At 39.1% G+C, this 24,438-nt stretch overlaps 1 protein-coding gene across 9 annotated transcripts in view; it reads left to right on the top strand.

The window, feature by feature from the left end:
• NHSL1 (NHS like 1) overlaps positions 1-24,438 on the top strand; it is a 148,106-nt gene that overhangs the window by 107,565 nt on the left and 16,103 nt on the right. For 6 of the 9 annotated variants that reach the window (XM_080999472.1, XM_080999475.1, XM_080999476.1 and 3 more), the window contains 4 exons: positions 825-977; positions 13,531-13,658; positions 16,093-16,164; positions 20,274-20,466. In XM_080999472.1, the coding sequence (XP_080855598.1) occupies positions 825-977; positions 13,531-13,658; positions 16,093-16,164; positions 20,274-20,466 (546 nt within the window). The remainder of the gene's footprint in view (positions 1-824; positions 978-13,530; positions 13,659-16,092; positions 16,165-20,273; positions 20,467-24,438) is intronic. The other 3 variants (XM_080999473.1, XM_080999478.1, XM_080999479.1) reach the window with 1 other exon arrangement.

The raw sequence follows: 24,438 nt of genomic DNA, 5'->3' as shown, positions 1-24,438 counted from the left end.
ATCTGCACTGGCTTCTAGTTTGTTTCTGATTACAATAAAGTTCAGAGTTCTGGTTCTCATCTACACATCCCTAAATGGATTGGGATCAGGCTATCTGAAGGACCACTGTCTCCCATGTGATCCTCCCTCCCATGAATTCAGCATTGGAAGTCCTACTATGTGTCATGCTGAGATCTTTATATTTTGTAGAGCTTTCAGTATGGTCCAGTGTCTTTTATCCAGTGATAAAAGCTTTCAGAGAAAATTAGAAATGGAATTGTTTCTGGAAAACTTTGACGTGAAATTAGAGTAAGTTGCCCCATGATTTTTTCCTGATGCTTCAGAGAGTGATCTTAATTTTCATGTTTATTTTTCTTGTATGTGAGATACAAAGCTAAAAACTTGGAAACTGCCTAATAATGAATCTGCAGTTGACACCCATTCATTGTTACTAATGAACTTACGTAATGTAAAATTTTCTGCAGAAAAATAAAGCACTAAAGTTTCTGCCCATAGCTGAACGAGGAATCAAAGCCTGTTGATGAGCAGGGTTATTTGCAATCCTTGTGTGGTGCTTTGAAGTCACTTATTCTTCTCTCCCCCCCCCCAACAACAGACAACCTTTGACAGGCGGGGTAGGAGAGCCCGCCTGTCAATCACCTCTCCTCATTATGACATCAGATGATTGACAGGTGTGTTATCCTACCCATCTGCTAAAGATAGGCCATGGGGAGGGGGCTGATATCTGATCCGACAGAGCAAAATTCTCCCCCACTCCTGTTGTAGAGCATAACTTCAGGTTAATAGCAGCATTCCTTTCTAATTTGACTCTCTCTTATTTACAGCTGTCTCCAATCTAGATGAAGAGAGCAGATGGACAGTCCATTACACTGCACCCTGGCATCAACAAGAGAATGTGTTTCTACCCACCTCAAGGCCACCCTGTGTAGAGGATCTGCACCGCCAAGCCAAGCTGAACCTGAAGTCGGTACTAAGAGGTAGGAAGTTGACAATAATAACACACCATATCATTACAGATTTTTTTCTTTAGCAGTAAAACTATGTGCCTGCTTGCGTCTGCCTGCTTTCGCATCCCTGTGACTTTTGTACTTTTATCAAGGAACTAAACAAGTCAAAGAGGGAAGAAAATATCACACCAGTGTTTCAGATGATTATACTCTTCCTGCTGTAATGTGGTCTCCATAAAACTTATTTATGCAACGTGCAGCTCTAGTTGGTTTCAGCCAGACACAATAATATCATCACAAGTTCCAACTGTAGCTGAAGAGGAGGCTGGAAAAGAAAGCCTGAAGAGCCATCCTAGAAATGAGATTGAACCCATCCAGCTGATTACAAGTTTCAGGACAATCTCTGATATATGGAACATGTGGAATCAAACAAAGCAGTTTAAACTTTTGACTTTGAAATATTCTTATTTTAGAGTTCAGGTGTAAAGTGCTGAACAAATATATTAGGTCAGTAAATATGTATTTGTCAGAGTGCATACTGCTTCTGTCCTTTCTTCTCAAAAATGTTTGAAATATATTAGTAAAAATAACTCAAGCTAGGTTAATCCAATAACTCATAAAAAGTATAATTGCATTTAACCTTTGGGTTTTTTTATTTTAAACCATATGTTTTGGGTGATACGGAGGTATGTTCAATTGGGCCACATAGAGGGGGAGAGGTTGCCAATGACAGCTTCCCTTTGAGGCAAGATGGCTAATCAATAACCATAGAAACAGTGTAAAATACAAGTTAATAGCTAGCTTTTATGCTTGTTCCTGCTTGCATAAGGTTTTAATTTTAAATTTGCTGCAATTTCCCATTTAATAAAAATGCACCAGAGGTCGGTTTCAGACCTATATATGTAAAATTTGCAGGCTCTTTTGTTTTCAGTAAATATTGATTCTCCATCATCAGTGCGTTCATATATACCATTGCTTTTGTTGCTGAAGGGCCCCAGTTTCTGTGGTGATTCATTAGTTATCCCAGCTTATTGGCGCATTGGTTTTGTAGACTAAGGTTGGAGATGCGTTTCTATACTGTCCTGGTTCCAGACATAGCTTAGGAAGCAATGCTTTAAGTGTTTGAATTAAATCCCAGAAGACATCTGGTTAGCATGTAAAATAAACAAATTAAAAGATAAATCAGCAGACCTTCCTACATGTTTCCCTAATCTTATACAGAGAATAACATCTTATTGCTCAGGCTTTGTTTTTCCTATGATTCATTGGATCAATATGTTGATGAGAAATATGGGTCATCCCTCGCTGGTGGTTAATTTCTGCTGAGAAGATTACTTGTTTTATGTATTAATCATATGTTCAATTAATGGCCTGTTAAGCAAAAGGGGACCATTTAATATGAGTAACAGTTTTAGCCCTGGATTTATGTTGATGCTGAGATGTGAAATTTATATCAATTCAGAATAATGAAATAAAAGATAGGCAAGAGGCAGCATGGTTAAGCTAGGCTGCCTTGTTTCCAAGGGAGAAAATAAAATCAATACTGTTTGCTAGCGCTGGTAGCTATACCCATTTATTCTTTATGGTTTTTAACTATTTGAAGCCATTCACAGTTCATATGCACTTGGCTTTGGAAAATGTCTGTCTTTCAAATGCTCTTCTGAAGAATTGCAAGGAGTCCTATGCAATGAAAATCTTAAAGAATATATTTATACATAATAGTTGCTGGTTCCATGCTGAGAAATGGAATCTATTGAACTATAGTTGTGCATTTAGTCCAAAAGCATTCTGCTGGCTGTGAAGTATGTAAGAAAAAAAATTAACTAGATTCAATAGTTGTGACGTGCACAGTATTAGAAACTGAGATTTGAAAGCTAGGTGCTAAATGGCACCTTAAACCGAAGTTATGGGCGCAATAACGGAATGTCTAGGCACACTTTTTTTTATAACAAGAATCCAAAGCTGAAAATGAATGAACTGCAGCTAAAATATTATGCTCATTTTTCACCTTTTTCACCTTTTGTTAATGGGTTCTAGAGCCATGGGACCACCATAGAAAAGGTCTCCTGTGTCATTCCTGGCAAACTCACTTCCCTAAGTTGGCCTTGGTTGCTAAAATTAACTTGTGAACCAGATAATATGGATACAGGTGGCCCTTCAAAAACTGTTTAGTTTATAAAATTAACATTTTGAATTGGGCTCAAGAGGGCACTGGTATAATAATGGTGTTACATGGTCCAAATGACATGCCCTTGTCAGGACTCTGACAGGTGCATTTTGAACCAGATGAAGTTTCAAAGTCATCTTCAAAGACAGCCCCACATAGAGCCACATGGAGGTTTCTTCAGAAAAGACTGCCGTTAATGTACCAGACAAAGCTGAGAAAATGTGTTCTGGTCCTCATGCGACGTTCAAGAGAGCGGGACTGGTCTTTAAAATGGAGTGCCACTCCATCTAGGACTAGCTGTAAACTGTCGTGTACAGGAGATAACCTCCCAGTTCATAGTGCCTCCAGTTTGCTTTGCTGTAACCTCTGCTTGTTCACAGTCATCCGCTTCTGCATAATTATAGTATGGAAAAATTTCCTAAGTGGAAATGTCTGTGCTCTGTATTCTCTCACCTCACATGATAATAGTTGCTTACAAAAGTACATGCTTGGAGAGAATGGCTAGGAGTCTCAAGTAAGCAGAGCAGTATTGCACAAACTAGTTATACATGAAAAGAGCATCTGTGGTCTGAAATGATCTTTGAGGAAAACCTCAGTAAGATGTTGGACCCTAGTGGTAGAATGGGATAAGCTGCTAGTTGTAGCAGCTTACTTGAGGCTCTTACTTCTGTCAAGAGAAATGGCACGGTTTTGTTTAGTCTTGTATGCAGTGCATTTCTAGCTCCTGTCTACTGTTCCTTTTTCTACAAAGAATATTTAGAATGTGTTGGTTTAAATGTGCATGCATTTGTTTTGTTTCAACAACACAGCTGCTGTGTGATTTTCATCCCTTGTTCAGCGTCGCAGACAAGCTGATTGAATGCTTAAAATAAAAAAAATCCAAAGATTAGAGAAGAGAAGGAACACCTTGGAAATCCAAGTTGAAAGTATAATACATTACCATATTTAAGCACATCCTTTATCTTATTCTCTCACCATTATCTAAAGGAGAAAATTCAAGGAAAGTGGTTGAAAAGATGCTATCAGCATGACTCAGGGAATCCAATAGGCTTTCCAGTGGCATGAAGCTGAAACAGGCATTACAAATGATATTTGTTAACAGGCTGTCACTGGGGAGCGCTCAATGTGATTATCTCCATTTGTCTTGAGCTAATTTGGATTTCTACGGGGATGTAATCTTAGTACACTTGTGGATGATAAATCGCAATTGCTTCAGTCATGCCTGCTTATCTCTACATTTTGCAAGCTGAAAGACAGAAAAGAAAGGCCTATGCCTGACCCTTTTGCTGTTAACTGAAATAGATTTTGAAAAAGAAAATACCCACAAAACTATTTATGGCTTTCTGTCCAAGTCATTTCATAGAATCACAGAACTGTAGAGTTGGAAGGGATCCCAGGGTCATATATGTTGCTATGCTTGCATCTTGCTATGCAAGAATCTCAACTAAAGCATCCATGACAGATGACCACCCAACCTCTACTTAAAAATATCCAATGAAGGAGAGTCCACCACCTTCCGAGGGATTCTGTTCTGCTGCCAGCTCTTATTGTCAGAAAGCTCTTTCTGATATTTAGTCAGAATTTCCTTTCTTGTAACTTGAATCTGTTAGTTCAAGTCCTATCCTCCGGAACAGGAGAAGACAAACTTGCTCCATCTTCCTTTGTGACAGCCCTTTAGATATTTGAAGAAGGCCATCATATCTCCTCTCAGTCTCCTCTTTTCCAGGCTAAACATAGCCAACTCTCTCAACCTTTCCTCATAAGGTTTGGTTTCTAGACCCTTGATCATCATGTTTGGGCTTGTCAATATCCTTCTTAAATTGTTCTGAGCAGGACCAACCTAACAATTCTGTTGCAGATAATTCTAGAGGAGTGTCTTCCTGTGTGATGTGATTTGAAAAAGGAATCTGCTATTGGCTGCCACTTTCTCTTCACTTGAATACATTTTGGCCAAAAAGGTGGCCAGTGTGTAAGCAGTTGCTTTCATTGGAATCTATTGAATAATGCTTGACAGTTTTAGTCTCAAATGGACAGCACTCTGTGATAAACCTGGGGGGGGGGCCCTCTATGTTTGAACAGAGATGAAGAGATGTTACATTTGAAAGATTGTGATAGTGGTACAAAGAGCTATTTTGGAAACAGCAGGAACTCTGATAACCAAAAAGGTGAATTTCTTCTTAGCCATGTGGCAGAGTCCTGGCTGCATGCTTGGTTCTCACATGTACATCAAAGTCAGTTAGTTTGCAGAACATATATATATATATATAGTGGTACCTCGGGTTAAGTACTTAATTCGTTCCGGAGGTCTGTTCTTAACCTGAAACTGTTCTTAACCTGAAGCACCACTTTAGCTAATGGGGCCTCCTGCTGCTGCCGTGCCGCCAGAGCACGATTTCTGTTCTCATCCTGAAGCAAAGTTCTTAACCTGAAGCACTATTTCTGGGTTAGCGGAGTCTGTAACCTGAAGCATATGTAACCCAGGGTACCACTGTAGTTGAGTTATGCCATTTGCATGTAAACTGTTCTGTGGACAACTAATTTCCTGTTGCCTTTGGGAATGTAATGATGGAAGAAGAGTAAGCATCTCTTAAAAACGTACTTGCCTACTCCAGCTTTCCCGAACTCTTGACTCTCATGGTTTTGTTTGTATGCTCCTCTGTTTTATTTGCAACGTTTTGTTTCATTTTTTAAAAGGGTTTTCCCCCCGGTAAATTTTATTAAATGTTGTTGCATTTTTATTGTTTTTAGGTAAACCTCTTAGGTACACACACACACACACACACACACACACAGAAGGACAAAATTGGCAAAATCAGCTAAATTCCGTTAAACCAAACATATTTCAGTTAATCTGCTCTGGCAGTACATCTGTTGGAATTCCTGACTCAGTAAAAAAAAGTAAAAGGGTTTCCATTTCCAAAACTACACTGAACTGTATTATTGATAAAGTTCATGAACCTGCTTTATAGTCCATGCTGGCTGTTTTTCAGCAACAGTCCAAAAGCTGCCGTGGTGTTTCTCTCTAGCATCTTTTTAAAACTAAGCTTGACATGGAACAGTCCTTGTGATAACTCCTTTTTGCAGATGATATAAGGGGTTTTTATCTGCAGAAATGGGTCCTGTTCCAAGTCAAATGCCTTCTTGTGTGGCTCAATGGCTGATGCTTGCCTTATTTAGACTGTGATACAAAAATAGAACCTTCATCAGGATCTAAGTGAGAATTGTGTTTTAAAGTCCTGTTATGATACAGATAGCTGCAGAATCTAGTTGTGTTGCCAGCTGGTCTATTCTTCCATAGTATGCATTGTTGATAGATTCTAAATGTCACTTTCAAATGTCATAATTAATTTCCAACCCGTCATATGGATCAGTAGGATACAATGTGGTCGAGATGCTTGTAGCTAGGCAGATTCTATGCAACAACAGTCCCATTAGGAACAGAACACAAGCTGCTGGCAGGTCATATCAATTCAAATGATAAAACATAGAAGAATTTAAATATATTTTAGCAGAGTATTGATAGGTGTAGACTTTGACAGATGAGAGGTCCTGAAGACTACCGGGTGCATGTGCATTTATGTTCTGCTACAATCTACTTGTTCTTTGCTCACCACCACCATACCCTTAGCTGCTGGCTCTAGCTAGGTTTAAAGTCAAGAGAGGCAGGTCGGATAATTCCAGTCTAAGTCAGATGTCAAGGTAAACGGTGTCACATCAGTCGTACAACTGCATATGTGCACTTTTTCTCTCCTTCAGGCAATATGTGAGACCATCATCTTTTGGTGGGCATCTTGGAACATGAAATAAGGTGTGAAGTGCGTTTTCTGAGCTGTTCCATTATGTCCCCAGATGGTATTTGAAGTTGGGCAAGAGCCAGTATTTGCTTCTTTCAACCTGAAAGACATGGGTGGCGCTGTGGTCCAAACCACTGAGCCTAGGGCTTGCTGATCAGAAGGTTGGTGGTTTGAATCCCTCTATGGTGTTAGCGCCCGTTGTTCGGTCCCAGCTCCTGCCCACCTAGCAGTTCAAAAGCACATCAAAGTGCAAGTAGATAAATAGGTACCGCTCTGGCGGCAAGGTAAACGGCATTTCCGTGCGCTGCTCTGGTTTGCCAGAAGTGACTTAGTCATGCTGGCCACATGACCCAGAAGCTGTCTGCAGACAAATGCCAGCTCCCTCGGCCAGTAAAGTGAGATGAGCGCCACAACCCCAGAGTAGTCCGCAATTGGACCTAACGGTCAGGGGTACCTTTACCTTTACCTTTACCTGAAAGATGGTCTGAATTAGCATTTGCAAATTTATTTCATGTAGACTTGGGCCCCCGGGTCTTGTTAGCAATGTCCCTGGTGAGCAAAACAAGCTTTGAAATTCCACTGAGATCTTGTGCTAGAATGACTGTTGTATGAAAGATAGCCTCTGCTTCTAATTTCTTTCTCCTGAGTCTCATGAACAGTTAAGCCAAGAAGTCAACCTGAATTTAGCGAAACTGATCATTTCAGGCATACAAATGCTTGCCAGTAGGTTTTCATTCTTTACCTACTTCCGGACATCTGCCAGAACAATGACAGCTCCTATATGCTGTTCTACCTTTTTCTTTTTTTCTAGTCTGGATGCTGCCCCCCCATCCGGCCACTTGGAATCAGTTCCATACAGATCCATCTGCTTTGCTTATCAGTGTGCCAGCAGAAATTACTAAGTGCCAGCTGGCTTTTTAGTTCTGGACTTACACCAGTCTGGAATTCTAGTGAAATTGTTTCTTTATTGAGATAAAGGGGAAGAAATGTGATTTGTGGTTTTCAGAGAAATAAAATAGTAAACTGCTTGGTTTTATATGAAGGACAATGTATAAATGAAATATTCAGACCATGGACATATATGCAGCCTTTACACATATAAAATTCTGGAAGGAACTGAATCTGCCCAAATGTCTTTCCAAAAACTACCCAGTTCTTTAATAAGTAGCCTCCTCCTTCGGGGTGGGGGAGGGAGAGCAACACACTAGGGATAGTACAGTCATACCTTGTGTTGTGTTAGGTTCATGTTGCGTCTTTTCGGCTTGCGAACACAGCAAACCCGGAAGTGTATACTTCCGGGTTTCGTCACACGCGCAGAAGCGTTCTGCACGCTTCGTGCATGTGCAGACGCGTTCTGCGTGCTTCACACATGCGCAGAAGCGCTCTATAGCACGCACTCTGCGCTTGCACAGAAGCGCTGCTCTAGTTGCGGGCTTTTTGGGGTGCAAATGGCACCCCAGAACAGATCCTGTTTGCAACTAGAGGTACGACTGTATTCAACTAAATTTTACTCAGAGTAGCCCCACTGAAATTAATGGCCCTAGCATAGTGATGTTCATTAAGTTTAATAGGTCTACTCTCAGTAGCACTTAGTTGAATGCTGTGTTAGGCTTGTCAAAATGTTATTCTTTGAGTTGTTCTTGGAAACCTAAATAATATCTCCATGATCTTTATGCTACAGAAAGGTCCTGTCTGTTTTGTTTTTGCCCTGCTTTGTCTTTGTTTTGTTTTTAATGATGCCAACATGCAGATTTTTAAAGGCAACAGCTTCTAAGCTCTGCAATAGAGAGGGTTGTTTGAAAGGGAATCCTGTGATCTGCTGCATAACACAAAAAAGTTTAAGAGTGTGTGTGTGTGTGTGTGTGTGTAGGTGTTCAGGAGCCCTTGAACCAGTGCAGCTAAGGTGTGCCAAACCAAATGTTGCATAGGTGTAGCACCACATACCTGCTTCGCAGACACCCACAACCAGCAGTGATGTAACATGGTCTGATCTGTGCAGTCACATGCACAGGGCCGGATCATGTGTCGTTTCTAATTTTCCCACATACATGATTGCTACAACTCACAAGGCACAAAATGTGCTACAACCCACAAGGCACTACATGGCTACAGGTGTGCATAAAGAGGACCTAAAAGAATACCTTAGATTATGTTCTAACATACTTAACTAGGGACGCAGCTGCCGCTGTGGGATAACCACAGAGCCTAGGACTTGCCGATCAGAAGGTCGGTGGTTCGAATCTCTGCAATGGGGTGAGCTCCCATTGCTCGGTCCCTGCTCCTGCCAACCTAGCAGTTCGAAAGCACGTCAAAGTGCAAGTAGATACATAGGTACCGCTCCGGCAGGAAGGTAAACGGCGTTTCCGTGCGCTGCTCTGGTTCGCCAGAAGCGGCTTAGTCATGCTGGCTACATGACCCGGAAGCTGTACGCCTGCTCCCTCGGCCAATAAAGCGAGATGAGCGCCGCAACCCCAGAGTTGGCCACGACTGGACCTAATGGTCAGGGGTCCCTTTACCTTTACCTTTATACTTAACTAGTATACAGATAATAAATGTAATATATCAAGTGTTTTGTAAGGGCTAGTGAATTTTCTCAGTTAGCCTGAATTTAGACAAGCAGAAATCATACCTTAAGAAAAGAAAGTCAGTATGACTTTTAATAGCTGCCTTTTTGCTTTTGTTAGGTGGCCATACAGCCTCTGGCATCCTTTATTATAATAAACGTAATCTTGTAAAAGATTCTTTTTGCTAAGATATTCTGTATCACTTGCTATATGCTGTCTTTATTTAACAAAAGATTACTTTGAAGTCTAGAAACCTGCTGACTTTTTTGCAAGAACGTCTCAAGTTTTCTGTATCGTTTTAAGAGATAAGTAACCATGTAACACGATTTCAGGAGATGAGAAAACAAAAACCTGGTTATCTGCCATAATCTTGCACTTCTGAATTTAATCATGAAGTTTGGCATTATACTCTATTCAGAGCACTGCAATTAAAAACTCTCTTTGTTACATGGAATTCAATTCCTGATCTCAACAAAAAAAGAGCTTTCGGTTTGTAGATATAGATGTATAGCATGTTTTAATTTGTTTTTCTTCACCAGTGTTTTCTTGCTTTTGGGGAAAGCTATGGAACTAGGTAATTGCTGAGTTGCTGAATAAATTTAAGTACAGAAATATTGGGTCTGAGTTTGTTAGACTTCAGGTTCTTGTAAGAGCAAAACTTTCTGGAAAGCCAAAGGATATATCTGTTTCCAGGATATACTTCTATTCAGCCATTTCTTACAGAAAATTTATTTTGAAATACAATATTGATATTCTTATATGGTAGTTGTGTGCTTTTGTAGAGGAAATATCACAATGTGCATTCCATTAATTACTTAATGCCAAAATAGGTTTCTAAGCAGTTTATGTTGTATAAAAATCAATTAAACATTAAAATATCAGCATCCATTACTAAAATCCACAAAGTAATAATTTTGTTAAAACAATACAGCAATTAAGGGAGGAGACTAAGATCAAGAGTATATTCTGAGTTATTTCCTCATAGGATTACTTTACATATCATCTTTATTCTTCTTTGTACTTGTTCCATTTAGTTGATACCTTTCTGCAAGTGTGAATGGAAGAACTGGCTCATACTGCTGGATGTGTAATTCAGATTAAATATTATGAATTAAAACAATAAAAAAATTATTTGATTCACAAGGTTTTTTTTTAAATAAAAGTAGTGCACCTTAGTACACTTTTATATATTTTATAAATATATAAAAACCTTGTTTAAACTATTCAGAATATGTGTATGCATGAATCATGGTGGCATCATGATATGATCTGTATTTTACAGATAAAATTTAATTTCTTGAAAATTGATGCTTAATATATTTTTTCACTCTGTGCTCATGACAGATTTTCTGGAAAGGTAAAAGTAACAGTTGGACTAGGCAGCTTAGCATGTTCATCCACATCTTGAAGATTTCATTTTTCCCTTATGTTCCAGCGTCTGTTGCTCTTTAGCTGTATTTCATTGAATATCAATTAAGGAAGAAGACAGGGCTTGGGAAACAGCTACAGTAATGATAAGGATTTTTATCTAATTTTAAATTCAGGGCATGTTGTTTGGAAGTTTCATGGAAATATTATTTCAGTTTAATCAGTTTCTCAGCAATTCCTATTTATTCTGAAGAAGGCCGAGGATTGTTATTTTGATAAGTGTTTTGTTCTCCATTGGGGGGAAATGTTAGTTTTCTTCACCCCATGGAAGGAGGTTAGCTTAGTAGTCTTTGCCAAAGCTGCTTAGCAGATGGTGATTGTGTAGTGAGCAACATCCCTACTCAGATTTAAAGCATTTTATGGGGGTCTACCAGACTGGTGAATAAGACCCCTATCGGTAGTGTTCCTCTCTCCCTATATCTCGTGTTTCTAGCAATCTTCCACCTAAATGGTTCAGTAGACAGCCATCTGTCAATCTAGACCACAGTTTGTCCATTTCTCTCCATCAATTTTGACAACTTCTGTTTTGAAATAAGTAAATGCACACGTGCCTTTTAGTATAGCACATTCCCTGTTACCCTGTGTAAAGTAAATATCGTTTTACCTTCTAAATTGTTCAAAGAAAAACAGAGTTTGGGTTCGTACTGTGTTTCCTTAAGTCTCTTTTTCACAAAGTGATATAAATGTCTACTGATGACATGCAATATATTAACGTTTGATAGTTTTGAATCTAGGACTACTTTATAGTCTAGAAACTATAGATAATTACATTTTGGAGTAGAGACATGCATGGGTAACAATGGAGAGGTCACACTTTAAGAATTACCATATTTTTCGCTCTATAGGACACACCCGACCATAGGACGCACCTTGTTTTAGAGGGGGTGAACAAGAAAAAAAAAATTCTCCCCCTCTCTGCGCAGTGCCCCTTCAGTGAAGCGGCAGGAGAAATGGAGCCCCTTCCATTTCTCCCGCTTAGCTGAAGGGGCGCTGCGCCTTACCTGAAGGGGCACCTACCCTTCAGCAAAAGGAAACCAAAGCCTCCGGAGCGCAGCAGGAACTCCCGCCGCGCTCTGGAGGCTTCAGGTGGCTATCTGGAGAGCGAGAGGGGTCGGTGCGCACCGACCCCTCTCGCTCTCCAGATAGCCTCAGGTTCCTTTCGCTGAAGCCTGGAGAGCAAGACTCTCCTGGCTTCAGCAAAAGGAACTCGAAGCCTCTGGAGCGCAGTGGGACCTGAAAGTGTGTGCCTGGTGGAAACTCTGAATCCAGAGTTAGATTTGAAGATGTTGTCGGGGAGATAAAATACATTCATTCATCCTCAGGACTGGAAAAAAGATAGGATTTATTAAAATAGCAAAACATAATCATAGAACCATAGATCTGTAGAGTTGGAAGGGACTATGAAGTCATCTATTCCAACATCCTGCACTGTAGGAATCCTTTGCCCAACATGAGGCTCAAACCCACAGCCTTGAGATACACAGTTTCCTGTTCTACTAACTGAGCTATCCCAGCCATTAGTTGATTTATGGGATTTACTTTGGACAAAAGTCCTTTTCTATTCTTGAAGCAGAATTACGGTCACATTTTTTCTTTTTCCTTTTGGCAAAGAATATAAGGCTGTGGTAGCTGGTTGTGTGTTTTGGTCTCACACCACTTTGTGCCAGTTCTCTTGGGAACTTTGTCACCTTTTTAGCTGAATGTGTCCCAAACATTGGTGGGTGGATGAAGTTGTATACAAATGAATAAATTTGACACTGGCACAATTTCACCCTTTTGCTTTAGTCTGCATATGTTGGTTTGTTGAGGCCCATTTTCCACCAGGGAGGGGCAGTTGGCCATATCATACCTATATGATAGGTGGAGACAGAGCTGAAGATAGGAACATAAGGAACTGCCTTTCATGGAGTCAGACCATGTAGCTCAGTGTTTACTGAATGGCAATGGTTCACCAAGGTTTCAGATTAGGGATATTCCTAGCTCTACCTGGAGATATGTACCATGAATTGAATTTAGGACCTATGAATTTGGGAACTTGAGCTATGACCCTTTCTGAAGATGCATGTACTAAAGTTGAAAGTGGAAAGCAGGATATAGAATACCCTGCTTCAGTTTTCATCACGGCTACCTCAAATTAGAATGCCAACTCCTATGCAGATTTACTCAGAAGGAAGCTCACTGGGTTTGAATGGGTTAATCTCAAATAAGCATACAGATGCAGGGAACAGATGAATACAACTACTGTTCTGGAAAGCAGGCAAATCTAATTCCTTTCTGACTTAGATGGATGCTAGCTCATGGCAGAAGCCTAATTCCTTTCTGACTTAGGCTTCTGCCATGAGCTAGCATCCAGTGAGTTTGTTTTGAGACAGTGGGAGTTGGGAATGGAACTTCTTTCCCCAAACCATACAATCAGAAAGAAAGTTTTAAAATTTGAATATAATATTGCTCCTTTGAAAGGAGGAGAAAATACTTTAAAAGGCCAGGAATAGTGCAGCCATAGGAGGTTTTAGGGGTTGCATGAATTGAGTTTGGGTACCACATGTTGCCTGCAAGCTGCCTACCTTGGTATCTAGCAACCAAAACACTAATGTTTATTTTTTATTTTTTTTCCTTTCCATGATGTATAGAATGTGACAAGCTGCGAAGGGATGGCTATCGAAGTTCTCAATACTATTCTCAGGGCCCAACTTTCTCATCTTCTTCCAGTGCAATCTGCGGAAGTCACCACGATGACTATGAAGAAATTGAACAAAAGGTGAGGTACCAAGCACGCTAGGAAATAATGTAGTATAATGCACATATAAGCCAAAATTAAATCAACATAAAACTATAGAAGTGGAAAATAGAACTGTGCAAAATATTTAGAAAATATGGGCCTTTAAAGCTATGCTGTTTTTAAAAACACCACCTATAGTGTGGTTCAACTCAAAGAAGAAAATTGCAATGCAAACATCTCTGGCAGGCAGAAGTACAGATTTTGAAACCGGTTATATTAGTGTTTGCTGCTTTCATGAGCAAATAGAAAATAAAGCCATTATCACTTTGTGAACACTAGCTTTGGGTTTTTTGTTTTTTTTTAAAGTGTTCAGAGTTCACCTTACATTTTATTTCAGGTAATCCAAGCAAGCTTGATGTGTTCAAAGTGGACTTAGTGCAATTAGGTTCTCTGGAAGGAAATAAACGTTGCACTATGTCAGATGTTTTGTCGGTGCAAGCATTGCAGCTTGCCAGATGGAGCGTTCCCCACTCTCTCTCCTTTCCCCATGCCTTATTCTGGGGGTTCTCCTGCCCCTGCACCAATTTCAGGGACCTGAGAGGGAGGAAAACCAGAGTGTGCAGGCAAAAGTTCTTGTGTGAGCTTCCCCTGACAGAACTCATTAGCTGAATCCTTCCCTCTGTTCTAATTGTGCATTTGTTTCTTCATTGTGATTTCTGTATAGTATCCACTTGAGTAATACTTGCCCCTTGTGCAGGAATCTGTTATGTGCACTGTGTTTCACAGCTATCAACTCCTTATCCACCATCTTCTTTCCTTTCTCAGGATCAGCTATGAACTCATAGCATATGTATGTGCTCAACCACTCAACCACTGGCCGTGTTCTCATACATGTGTGTACAATATATAATAATACTTACCTACCTTAAAGGGTTATTGCAAAGATACTGAAATCCTTGAACAGTAAAGACAGCACTGTTTGGATGGGAAGTTGTTGTTGTTTGCACCCTTCTAGCTCATTTAATCTTGAAGTTAAAGGCTGCATAATGATACTTAAAAAATTAACAAACACAGATGTGATGCATTTTCCGATAGCCTCCTCACTCCACTCCTTCCCTGTTGGTCTTCAACCATGAGTGTGTGCACTTCAATATCCCACCTTGAGAGGATGGGATTCATGCATGAAGATCTTGAGATGGTATTATTTCTTTCAAGTAAATGTATTTAGAGCTACGTTGGTTTAAATCCAAAAAAATTATCTTAGCTAGTTTTTGGACTATGATTTTTTTGGTATTTATAACAGAAAATATAGTGCAATGTCCTCAGCGAGTCAGTATTTCTTAACAGTCCTGCAATTCTGTTCCTGTGTAGGAGAAATTATTATATATGTGTTATTTGCACAATCAGTGAAATATTAAAATTGACTCAATAAGTGGCATTATGAGGAGTTTATAGAACTGCTGAGGGCTAATTTATAGTGAAATACTACCTAATATTATAAGCAAAATGGCATTTTCCTTGAAAACTGCCTTCCCATAAAAATTAGAGTGATATTCCACTTTTCTTTATTTTGATATGGTATGTACTGGTGGATATCAGTCCTCAGTGAAAGACACAGTGAGATGTACTGTTGGGTGAGGCTGTTGTTATGGTCCCTCTAGAACTAATATTGTGGAGAAGGTGGGAAGCCTGAAGCTGAGGGAGGTTTTGCAGAGAAGTAACTTGGTATCTGAGAATATTTGTTCAAAAAACAGCAGTAATATATTTAGGAGAAGTGTTAGCCTCAAGAGTGGGAGAAGGGAGGTTCCTTCCTTCTCTGTGGCTCCTTCCTGAGATGGTCCCAGAAGGGGGTCTTTCAGGGTTCTTGTTGCCCCAGAACTTCAAAGGAAGGGAGAAATGAGCATTTGATGTAAAAGTCTAATGTGCAGTCCCTTTGCAACTCCAGATCAGGATGCAGATGGTATGAAGTACATCTACTTGGGACCCTAGAAATTTTCTGGAAATCAAATCAGATGGTTAATATGACTGACTTCATGCATATTCCTGTAATTTGGTTCATGCTGCCCACAGATACTTCTGTGGGGACAGTTTGGGGTGGAGCCATCTTTTTAATGTGATAAATGGCCCTAATTCAAGGCAGCATTTCTGACATCCTGTACTGAAGCATATTTCCCTATTGTGAGTCCACTGAATTGGCTGGTTTTTGTTTTTGTTTTATTATTATTATTAAAAAACCCTTTGATTAAAACACGTCAAACTAGTATGATATTTTCTCTCTCTCTCTTCATCACTTAAGCATGTTTTCCTTGCATGGAAAATTGATGTCTTCGGATAGCAACTCCTCTCTGCTTTCTGAAATTATGTTTATCTTGTTGCTATGTTTACTGTGTCTGTTGTGTCTTTTCATGTGTGTGTGTTTTTCATTCTCTTTTCTTTGCCACTCATTCACTTTCTTTTTTCTCTCATTCAACAGTCTAGTCTGTTAGACTGCCTCCCTCAGTCTTGCCTTAGTGCCTGCTGTTGTTTGATTCCATGGAAGATCAAGGTATCTGGCTCCAAAATGGGATCATCCAGCTGTTATGTATATATACAGCTTGATGTTATTGTGATGCTAGAATATTCTCAAATCCTATTTTTAAATTTTCACCTATTGTTGGTTTCACTTTTTCAAGATAAATCTTGCACTAACATTGTGTGCTTCTATCCTTATCTCAGTAGTTGTCAATCTAGAACCCTCAGTTTGTATATTTAATGGACTAACTCCTTTTTTGCTGCTCATACTTTGTTAATGTTTTCTGTTCTCTGTGAATAGTTACTAACTTTACAAACTGTTTAAATGTTCTTGTAATTTGGATTGTTGTGCTGTTTTACAATAATTTATTCCAAATCAAACAAACTATATATTGATATATATATGAAATGGAAAACAAAACAACTTCGCATTGAATCCGAGAGTGAATGTGAGTGTCTGTTAGGTTCCTCTTAACTCACACGTTTTATGACACGGGGTGGCTACTTTCCAGATCAAGAGCCTAATCCAGCCCCCCCTCCATTTTTGTCTGCCCCTCAAGACTCCATCAACTTTTGCAATGGTTGCAAATGTAAACTTTTTTGAAAAGTAAACACAGCATTTGGATGAATGGCATCCAGGGTCTAGATGGGGATGCAAGTTTTCCCCATTCTGATAATGAGATTTATCATTTGATGAGTGGGAAGTGGATGATAATCCCTGTTTACTGGCTTCAGCAACCAAAATGCCACTAATCTCATTTCTGAACATTCCTTTTCCAATCCTTACTATATGCTTTCCTCTACTGAAAACAAATAATGTTTTTGTTCCACTGTGTTCTGTTCAGAGATCATGTAGAAAACCAGAAATCTCAGGTGACAATCTTAAAAGATCAGTTTACTGAAATGAAACCTGAAACTTTGAATAACTGCTATTATATTTATTGAGCAATCCAACCATCTCAGTATAACACTGGGGAAAATAATATTTAGTAATACAACTAAGCATGAAAACCAAACTGTGCTACTCTTTGTAATACATAAGAATAATATTAATTTCGCTTCCTATTCATTCTCATTCCTTTCCTTCTAACACTAATCTGTGGACTGAGTTTTAAACCACCACAAATCTGCATACTATTTGGTTTCTTTATTATAGGCTTTGTTGGAGCAATGAATTCAGGTTGCTGCTTATTCTGAAGAGTTGTTATTTCCTTTGGGACTTGTGCCTGCCTTTGAAATAGTCATTTAAGAACATATTGTTACACACCACCCCAGTCTTCACAGCAGTGCAAGATTCCAGGGGTTACAGCAGAGACTGTGGTGTCTTTATGATATATGGTTCATTTACAGCCTGAACCTACAATGGAGGGACTCCCAGGATTACACTCCAAAGTGGGTCCTGTTCCTCCCATGGGTGTAACGTTGGATTCAAACTGCCCACCCCATTCTGCTCTGACCCACACTTTCCAGCTTTCAAACTGCTTTCTAAATGCAGCAATTTTCCCTTCAGCTTACATCACCGCCCACTGCAGTTGTGAAACTTCCTCCTCACCACTCTGGCATTGTCTTTTGCTAACTACCCAGAGTTCAGAGTGGGGGGTTCACCCCTCTCCATGACTTTCTTGATGAGTCATCATTCTGTTTTTGGTTCTTAATGACTAGGCCATTCACAGGCTCACCTGGCTATTTTGATATAAATCCAAGCACCCAAAAACTCCGATACCCAAAGACCTATAACAATATTCAAAGAGCGGATTCTTCATTCCCAGCTGTTTGTTGGGGAATACAGCGAGAACACAGGAACTCTCTGGGGCAAAAGTAGGGACTGTGGCTGGGGGGGGGGCGCATCGTGGGATGCATCCATTGCAAGAAGTTAGTACAGCCATACCTTGGTTCTCAAGCGCCTTGGTACTTGTACGTTTTGGCTCCTGAACGCCAAAAACCCGGAAGTAAGTGTTCCGGTTTTTGAACATTTTTTGGAAGTCGAACATCCGACGCGGCTTCCTCTTGAGTGCTGAAAGCTCCCGCAGCCAATCGGAAGCTACACCTTGGTTTTCAAACACTTTTGGAAGTTGAATGGACTTCCGGAACGGATTATGTTTGAGAACCAAGGTACAAGTATATTGCACATGCACACCTTTCAGAAATGCATAGGTCTTAGAAATTCCAGAGCCGATGTTTTCAGGATGTTGACTGGTAGATAGTGTCAAAGCCCTAGCTCAGCTGCTCCAACCATAAACATCTACAATTTTATGATTCTGTAATTAATTTCACCCTTGGCTGAGATACTTTTAAAAGGTTGTTTTCCATCAGGGCTGAGAACAGGGCCAGGTGTGAGTAGTTTCCCCCCACCAAGCAATCCCAGGACCTGGAGGATTTTTTAATGCATTAAAGCAGGCTTTGCCAACCTGGTGTCCTTCAGATGTTTTGGTCTACAACTCTCATCAGCCTCAGTCAGCACAGCCATTTGGTTGGGGCTGATGGGAGTTCTAGACCAAAACATCTGGAGAGCATCCAGCTGTGCACAAGAGAAGGAAACAATTGCTGCTTGGGTTGTATCAAAATGTTTGTATGCACTAAAACTTGACCAACATTTGGACAGTGTTTTGTTAGAGTAGCTGATCTGACTATTTAAATCAGGCATAGGCGAACCCGGCCCTCCAGATGTTTTGGGACTACAACTTCCATCATCCCAGACCACTGGTCCTGCTAGCTAGGGATGATGGGAGTTGAAGTCCCAAAACGTCTGGAGGGCCTAGTTTGCCTATGCCTGATTTAAATGGTCTATTATTTATTGGCCATTGGATCAGCTGATTTATTTTCCCATGTGTCGAAATTGTGAATTTTGTTTGTTTTGTATAAAAAGGATTCAGATATAAATTTCCCTGTCTGCCTATGTGTGTGATTTGTTTTGCCTCATGCCTCACAATTGCTTTTAAAATGTGCTTTATTTGCAGTTTCCTTGAAAAAGAAGGAAAGTTTATATAACATAAATGTGTACTATATGTATACATTTATGTCTCTGCCTCTTGTCATGTTCGAAGAGCCCCTGGTGACTGGCTAATGGCAGCTGGGTTTCCAAATACAATACACTGGGTCAACATAACATGACAGTTATTCATTTTGACAGTGTCAACCAACCAGATAAAAAGTAGGTTACTGGGGCTTATCACACAGCACCATGCTTGAAGTATTACTCCCTTGGCACCTGAGCCTAGAGTAAGCCTTTTTCCATGTGTAATAGTAAGATAAACAAAAGCCACACACTAATGAACCACCATTTTGGTTTGCATTTCTATCTCTGTGACTCAGACCTTTTAAAAACTGATTTGGTGGAGTCACACTTGCAAATTTCCCCTTTGTACAAAGGAAGAAGATGGCACAGAAGGTTTCTTATCCTAATACTAAGGTCAGGGATACCAAAAGAGGGGCCATTTTCCCTCAGATTTGGTCATTGCATTGAAGAAGCTCTTCTGACATTTCAGTTGTAAATGTTTTACAAGATTTGTAAATCCGTTCTTTCATATTTGGGATTTTTAAAAATCCCATCAAAGTAGCCCTAGAGCATATTTTTAAAGTGTTTGGACAACTAGAAGCACTGTATTTTATAGCACTGTTAAAATTCCTACTGAAAATAGTAGAGTTCTTGGTATACCATTAACAGACCAGTATTACTTCCTATGTTTTATACGTAAATTTAGTATATGGTTCTGCATAATGTCCCTTTTTTTCCAATGAGAAAAAGAGTTATGTACAAGTTTAATAATTAGATTTTATGCATGTTTACTCATAAGTATTCTGTATTCAGTAGTACTTACTCCCAGGTAAGTGTGCATAGGATTGCTTGTCACATTGAATTCAATTCCTTAACATGTGCTTAATTGGGTTATACGTTTATGGATTTTTAAAAAAAACCTTATTGGATGTTGGATGAAATCGGTTCAGTATTTGTAATTACTGCTAAAGAGGATGTACAAACCTTTCCTCATGTACAAATTAGAACAAGGTCTAATTCATATTTTGCTAGATGTAGCCAAGGCAAAAGCATCACAACTATTTTGAATGCTTTAATTTATATTTGAAAGATAAAGAAGTAAGATAAATATATTTGCACTGAATTTACAGTGTACTTTTTTTTAATAGTGTTCGACCCCTTCTCCTGAGGAGGAGAAGCTTATTAGCATCAAGAGACCCAAAACACCAGTTTCAAATGAATTCTCTGATATCAACACTCAAACAAATTGGACCAAATCACTTCCATTGCCAACCCCGGAGGAGAAAATGCGACAGCAGGCTCAAGCAGTCCAAACTGATGTTATACCCATTAACGTAACTGGTAGGCTTTTAATTTTGTTTCTGTGTGGTGAGAAAGAGCAAGGGATCTCAGTTCGTTATTGGTTTTTATTTTGTCTGAAAATACGTTTTGCAAACCGTTGTTCAAAATTTATTTGAAATACTGATGAAACTTAAAATGAGAGGCTGATTAGATTGAAAGTACTGGTTAAATTACTACCCCACTTTTCAAGAGCAGGGTTCTTTGCAGGAATTATGAAGAATATCGGTAAGAGCACACATTCAGCCTTAGATCTTAAGCTTAGTGGATCCCCAACAAAAGGATTATTGTGGCATGGTCAAATATATACTGAGATTTCAAAAGAGCACAAAACCCAATATGTTTTCTACAATAACTTTCTCTTACGATTTTAGGATCTCTCTGCTTTTCAAACTATGAATAATATTGAGAAACTTGCCCAAGCCAGCAGATTCACATGCTCATCTGTGGCAAAAAAAAATTGTTGTATGGAATATTCTTCAGGACCTTTGAGATGAAACCTATGTTAACCTCTTTCTCGGTCACAACGAAATGTGCTGTGTTAGCTTCAAAGATGAAATGTTCATATTAGAAATGGTTTGCTGCTGTACTAAGCTTAAAAGGTTTCAGAAAGCCTTAGATAGGATCCACTTACAGTATGTGAATATCCGCCTCTTTTGTACAATGACTGTACTTCAGTTATCCACTGGAGGAGGAAAGTGAAATGCAGAACTGTACTCCTGTTCCATTAACAAAGAAGATTTGTCTTTCTCCTGCAGCATGGTTGTTCTTCACTAGTGCAAAAAGGACCCCAAGGGCCATGGCACAATTACTAAATTACAACCGCATTGCCACATTCCAGCTGGTCTGAGGCACAAGAAGTTAACTTCAGTTAAGCTGCATAGACTTCCATTGTGCTTTAGGCTTTCAATTAGATATTTTTGATTACATTGTTAAGGCAGCTGACTTTATTTCATTAACAATCACTTAACTTGGGCACGCCTATGTGATTGCTAATAACCACTTAGCGCTGGCATCCATCTTATTTTAGCAAGATTTTCAGTATAAAACGGTTGTCTGGGATAAATAAGAAGCTCGTGAAAGTAATTAGAAATGCAAAATGAAAAGATATTATTGAATGCCACAACTTAAAAGAGAAATGGTTTTGCGCATTTAATTCATTACACAAATGAATAAACTGGGGTTCCTCCCAGTCCAAGTTGCTGCCTTTCAATTGCATAGATGTTGAAAGACAGAGAAATAATCAGTATGCTTAATCATAAGAGCGTAGTATATTTAGAAAAGTATGCAGTTTAATCTTGTTTAACTCTCAAAGTATGTAAAAACAAAAGGTTGGTCATGAGATGGGTTAAAGGTGGGCAATTCAATGGCTATACTGAAGCTGAGCCATATTGCTTTACACTTTAGAAACTGAGGTTGCATTGTGAGCTCAATTGAACACAGTGTGACTTCCTTTTGAATGAATATCTGTAAGACAAGATTTGCAGTGAAATATCCTCTTTGATATGTACTTTGTTGGGAGAGAAAAAGGGGGGAAATACATTTTAGTTCTAACCATATCTTTAAATTGATGTAAGCACTAGAAATCATGTATTCTCCCCTCTCATTTTTTTGAAATGGCAAGGTAATATTTTTGGCTGTCTAAACCAGCAGTAGTAGATTGGGCTATTCACCACAATAAAATATTGATGTGTCTGAAATAAAATATTAACCCTAGATGTGCTTTTTAATAAATCAAGCGCCTTTTTAAAAAGATTAATTAATAATGAACACAGCCCACAACCTTTCACTTGGCTGCACAACAGATGAGACCTGCTTTGGTTTCATTGGGCAGCGCTCTTTCAGTCGGACAGATTGTAGTACTGTAAATCTGGCGAGTAACCTGAAGGTGCTGGGGCATTGCATTAATCTGAAAAGCTGCTGACTGGCTATCCATGTTTGGGAGTGGAATTAGTTTCTTGGGTCATCAGGAGCTGAGCTTGCACTGGAAGGGATAGACTCAAAGTTTTAGTCTTTAAAAAGCATATGCTGCCAATCTATTGAACACCATGCTCTAATTGTTAATCCAGGAACAGGTGGCGTCGTCGGGTGTGGGTCTTACCCAGATACAAAGGAAGATAATAGGAGCTGGTGCGCATCAAAGTCATAAATAAAAGATAAAGGGCTTCATTCTGCAAATTACTGAAACACAGACTTACGTACCATTGACTTCATTGGGCTGTTCCTTGATGAACAAGATAAATTTAGGCAAGTTGCATAAATTGAATTGTGGCCAGAGAAGGCTACTGAAAAGGTTGTTTTTTTAAAAAAAACACACCGCAAAAATTAAATACAGGTTTATTTTTAAAAACGAAAACTTTCAACCAGTTTTTGCACACAAGTTTCCTAACAGGTTTTATTTGATTTTGGATGAATACAGACAGTTGTTTGCCAAGTGGTAACTTCTCAAAGTATGTACGCAGAAACTTGGTAAACTACTTACCTGTAGCAACCTGCTAAATGGTGAGGATAACTTTTTTATCACATATGCAAGCTGAGTCAGAACTCTGGTGAAGCAGAAGAGCGGTAAAAAGTATCCTTACTACGTGAAACAATATTACTTCCTTACCAACTAATTACCGGTTGGTAAAGAATAATACCTATAAATATGCTGACTTAAAAAAAATATTTCTGTGCAAGTTGACTTTGTGCCTTCACGGATACAGATTTTGGTACAAAATAGACAACTTTGCCACTATTTCCATGTGCATGATGGGGCTTTTTGATCCTTTTCCCTACAAGGCCTAGTTCTTATCTCTCAGGTTCTAAGCTACATGGTGAGCTACTCAGAGGAGCTTCAGTAGATTTTCCAATGTGACATAGGAGGGCTGCAGTTCAGCATAATAATTAAATAATTAACCCCCTGGCATGCCTAATAGCAGGCCATTGGTCTGAAACTCTTAATTTTATAACTCCCAGTTCTCCGCACTAACCTCATCTACTATTAGAGTTTCAAAGGTTTCACTTAACAAGCACATTGTATCGTTAAACCCAAATATGATTATTCAGGGAAAACCAGTTCTTTTCATTTGGCAACTAGGGATGGAACATTTCTCTTCTAGTCTTTGTTCCTGTAATCTAGAAATGTCCATGTGCATTGTTGTATAATTTTTAAAAGTCATTTTCCTTATGCCATACAATCTAATGGAAGCGTTCTGGTCCAAGACTCCTAGGACGTCACATATGATGCGCACAGCAATGTCTAGCAAATACCAAATGCACTGTTCAATGAGAAATAACTTGGCTATCTAGATGTTTAAAATAGAATTCGGAAGAATTCAAATACCTACCTTTTTTCCAGAAAGAAGTATAGTGAAATAGAGCTTTTCCTAAAGACACTTCTAAATTTACCGCCCTAAGGATTTATAGGTTTGAGAAGAATATTAGGAATGTTAAGTTTGTTAAGGAGGAGAAAATAAAATGAGATTTTAAAATCACTTGTATGTTTTAACTAATTTGTAAAGCATCTCAAATGACAGAAGAAGCAAGATATAAATTTTAAACAAATAGAAATGGCCAGGTTATTAATTCATTGAAAGAAGTGAATTTGTTTGAAGCTGTTCAACCTGTAGAAATGCTGCTGGGTCCAGATATGATACAGCAAATGGTCAACTATAAGGCTTTCTTGTTTTGCATGCACCACATAAACTTTTAATTTTGTTGACATCCAGGTGGGTTCAGTCAATTGCAAAAGTGCAGTATCACCCAATGATAGATTATTATCATGGTGATTATTATTATTATAATTAATTCATATACTGCTTACATGCCAAAATTACTTTAAAGACTAAATATAGCCAGGGTGCAGTTCTGTGAAACTGAAGTCTATATAGAGAATTTATGTTCAATAAATGTTACTGGCATTTGGCATGGCTCTTTGGTACCAACTAAAAAGAGACAGTGAGACCTCTGTCAGGGGTTCACAGTATGATGGAG

The sequence above is a fragment of the Podarcis pityusensis genome (genome assembly GCF_964106645.2).
Source record: "Podarcis pityusensis genome assembly, chromosome: 3".
NCBI lineage: Eukaryota > Metazoa > Chordata > Lepidosauria > Squamata > Lacertidae > Podarcis > Podarcis pityusensis.
Note: the sequence above shows the minus strand (reverse complement) of the source record. Positions and strands in the feature narration are given on the sequence as shown.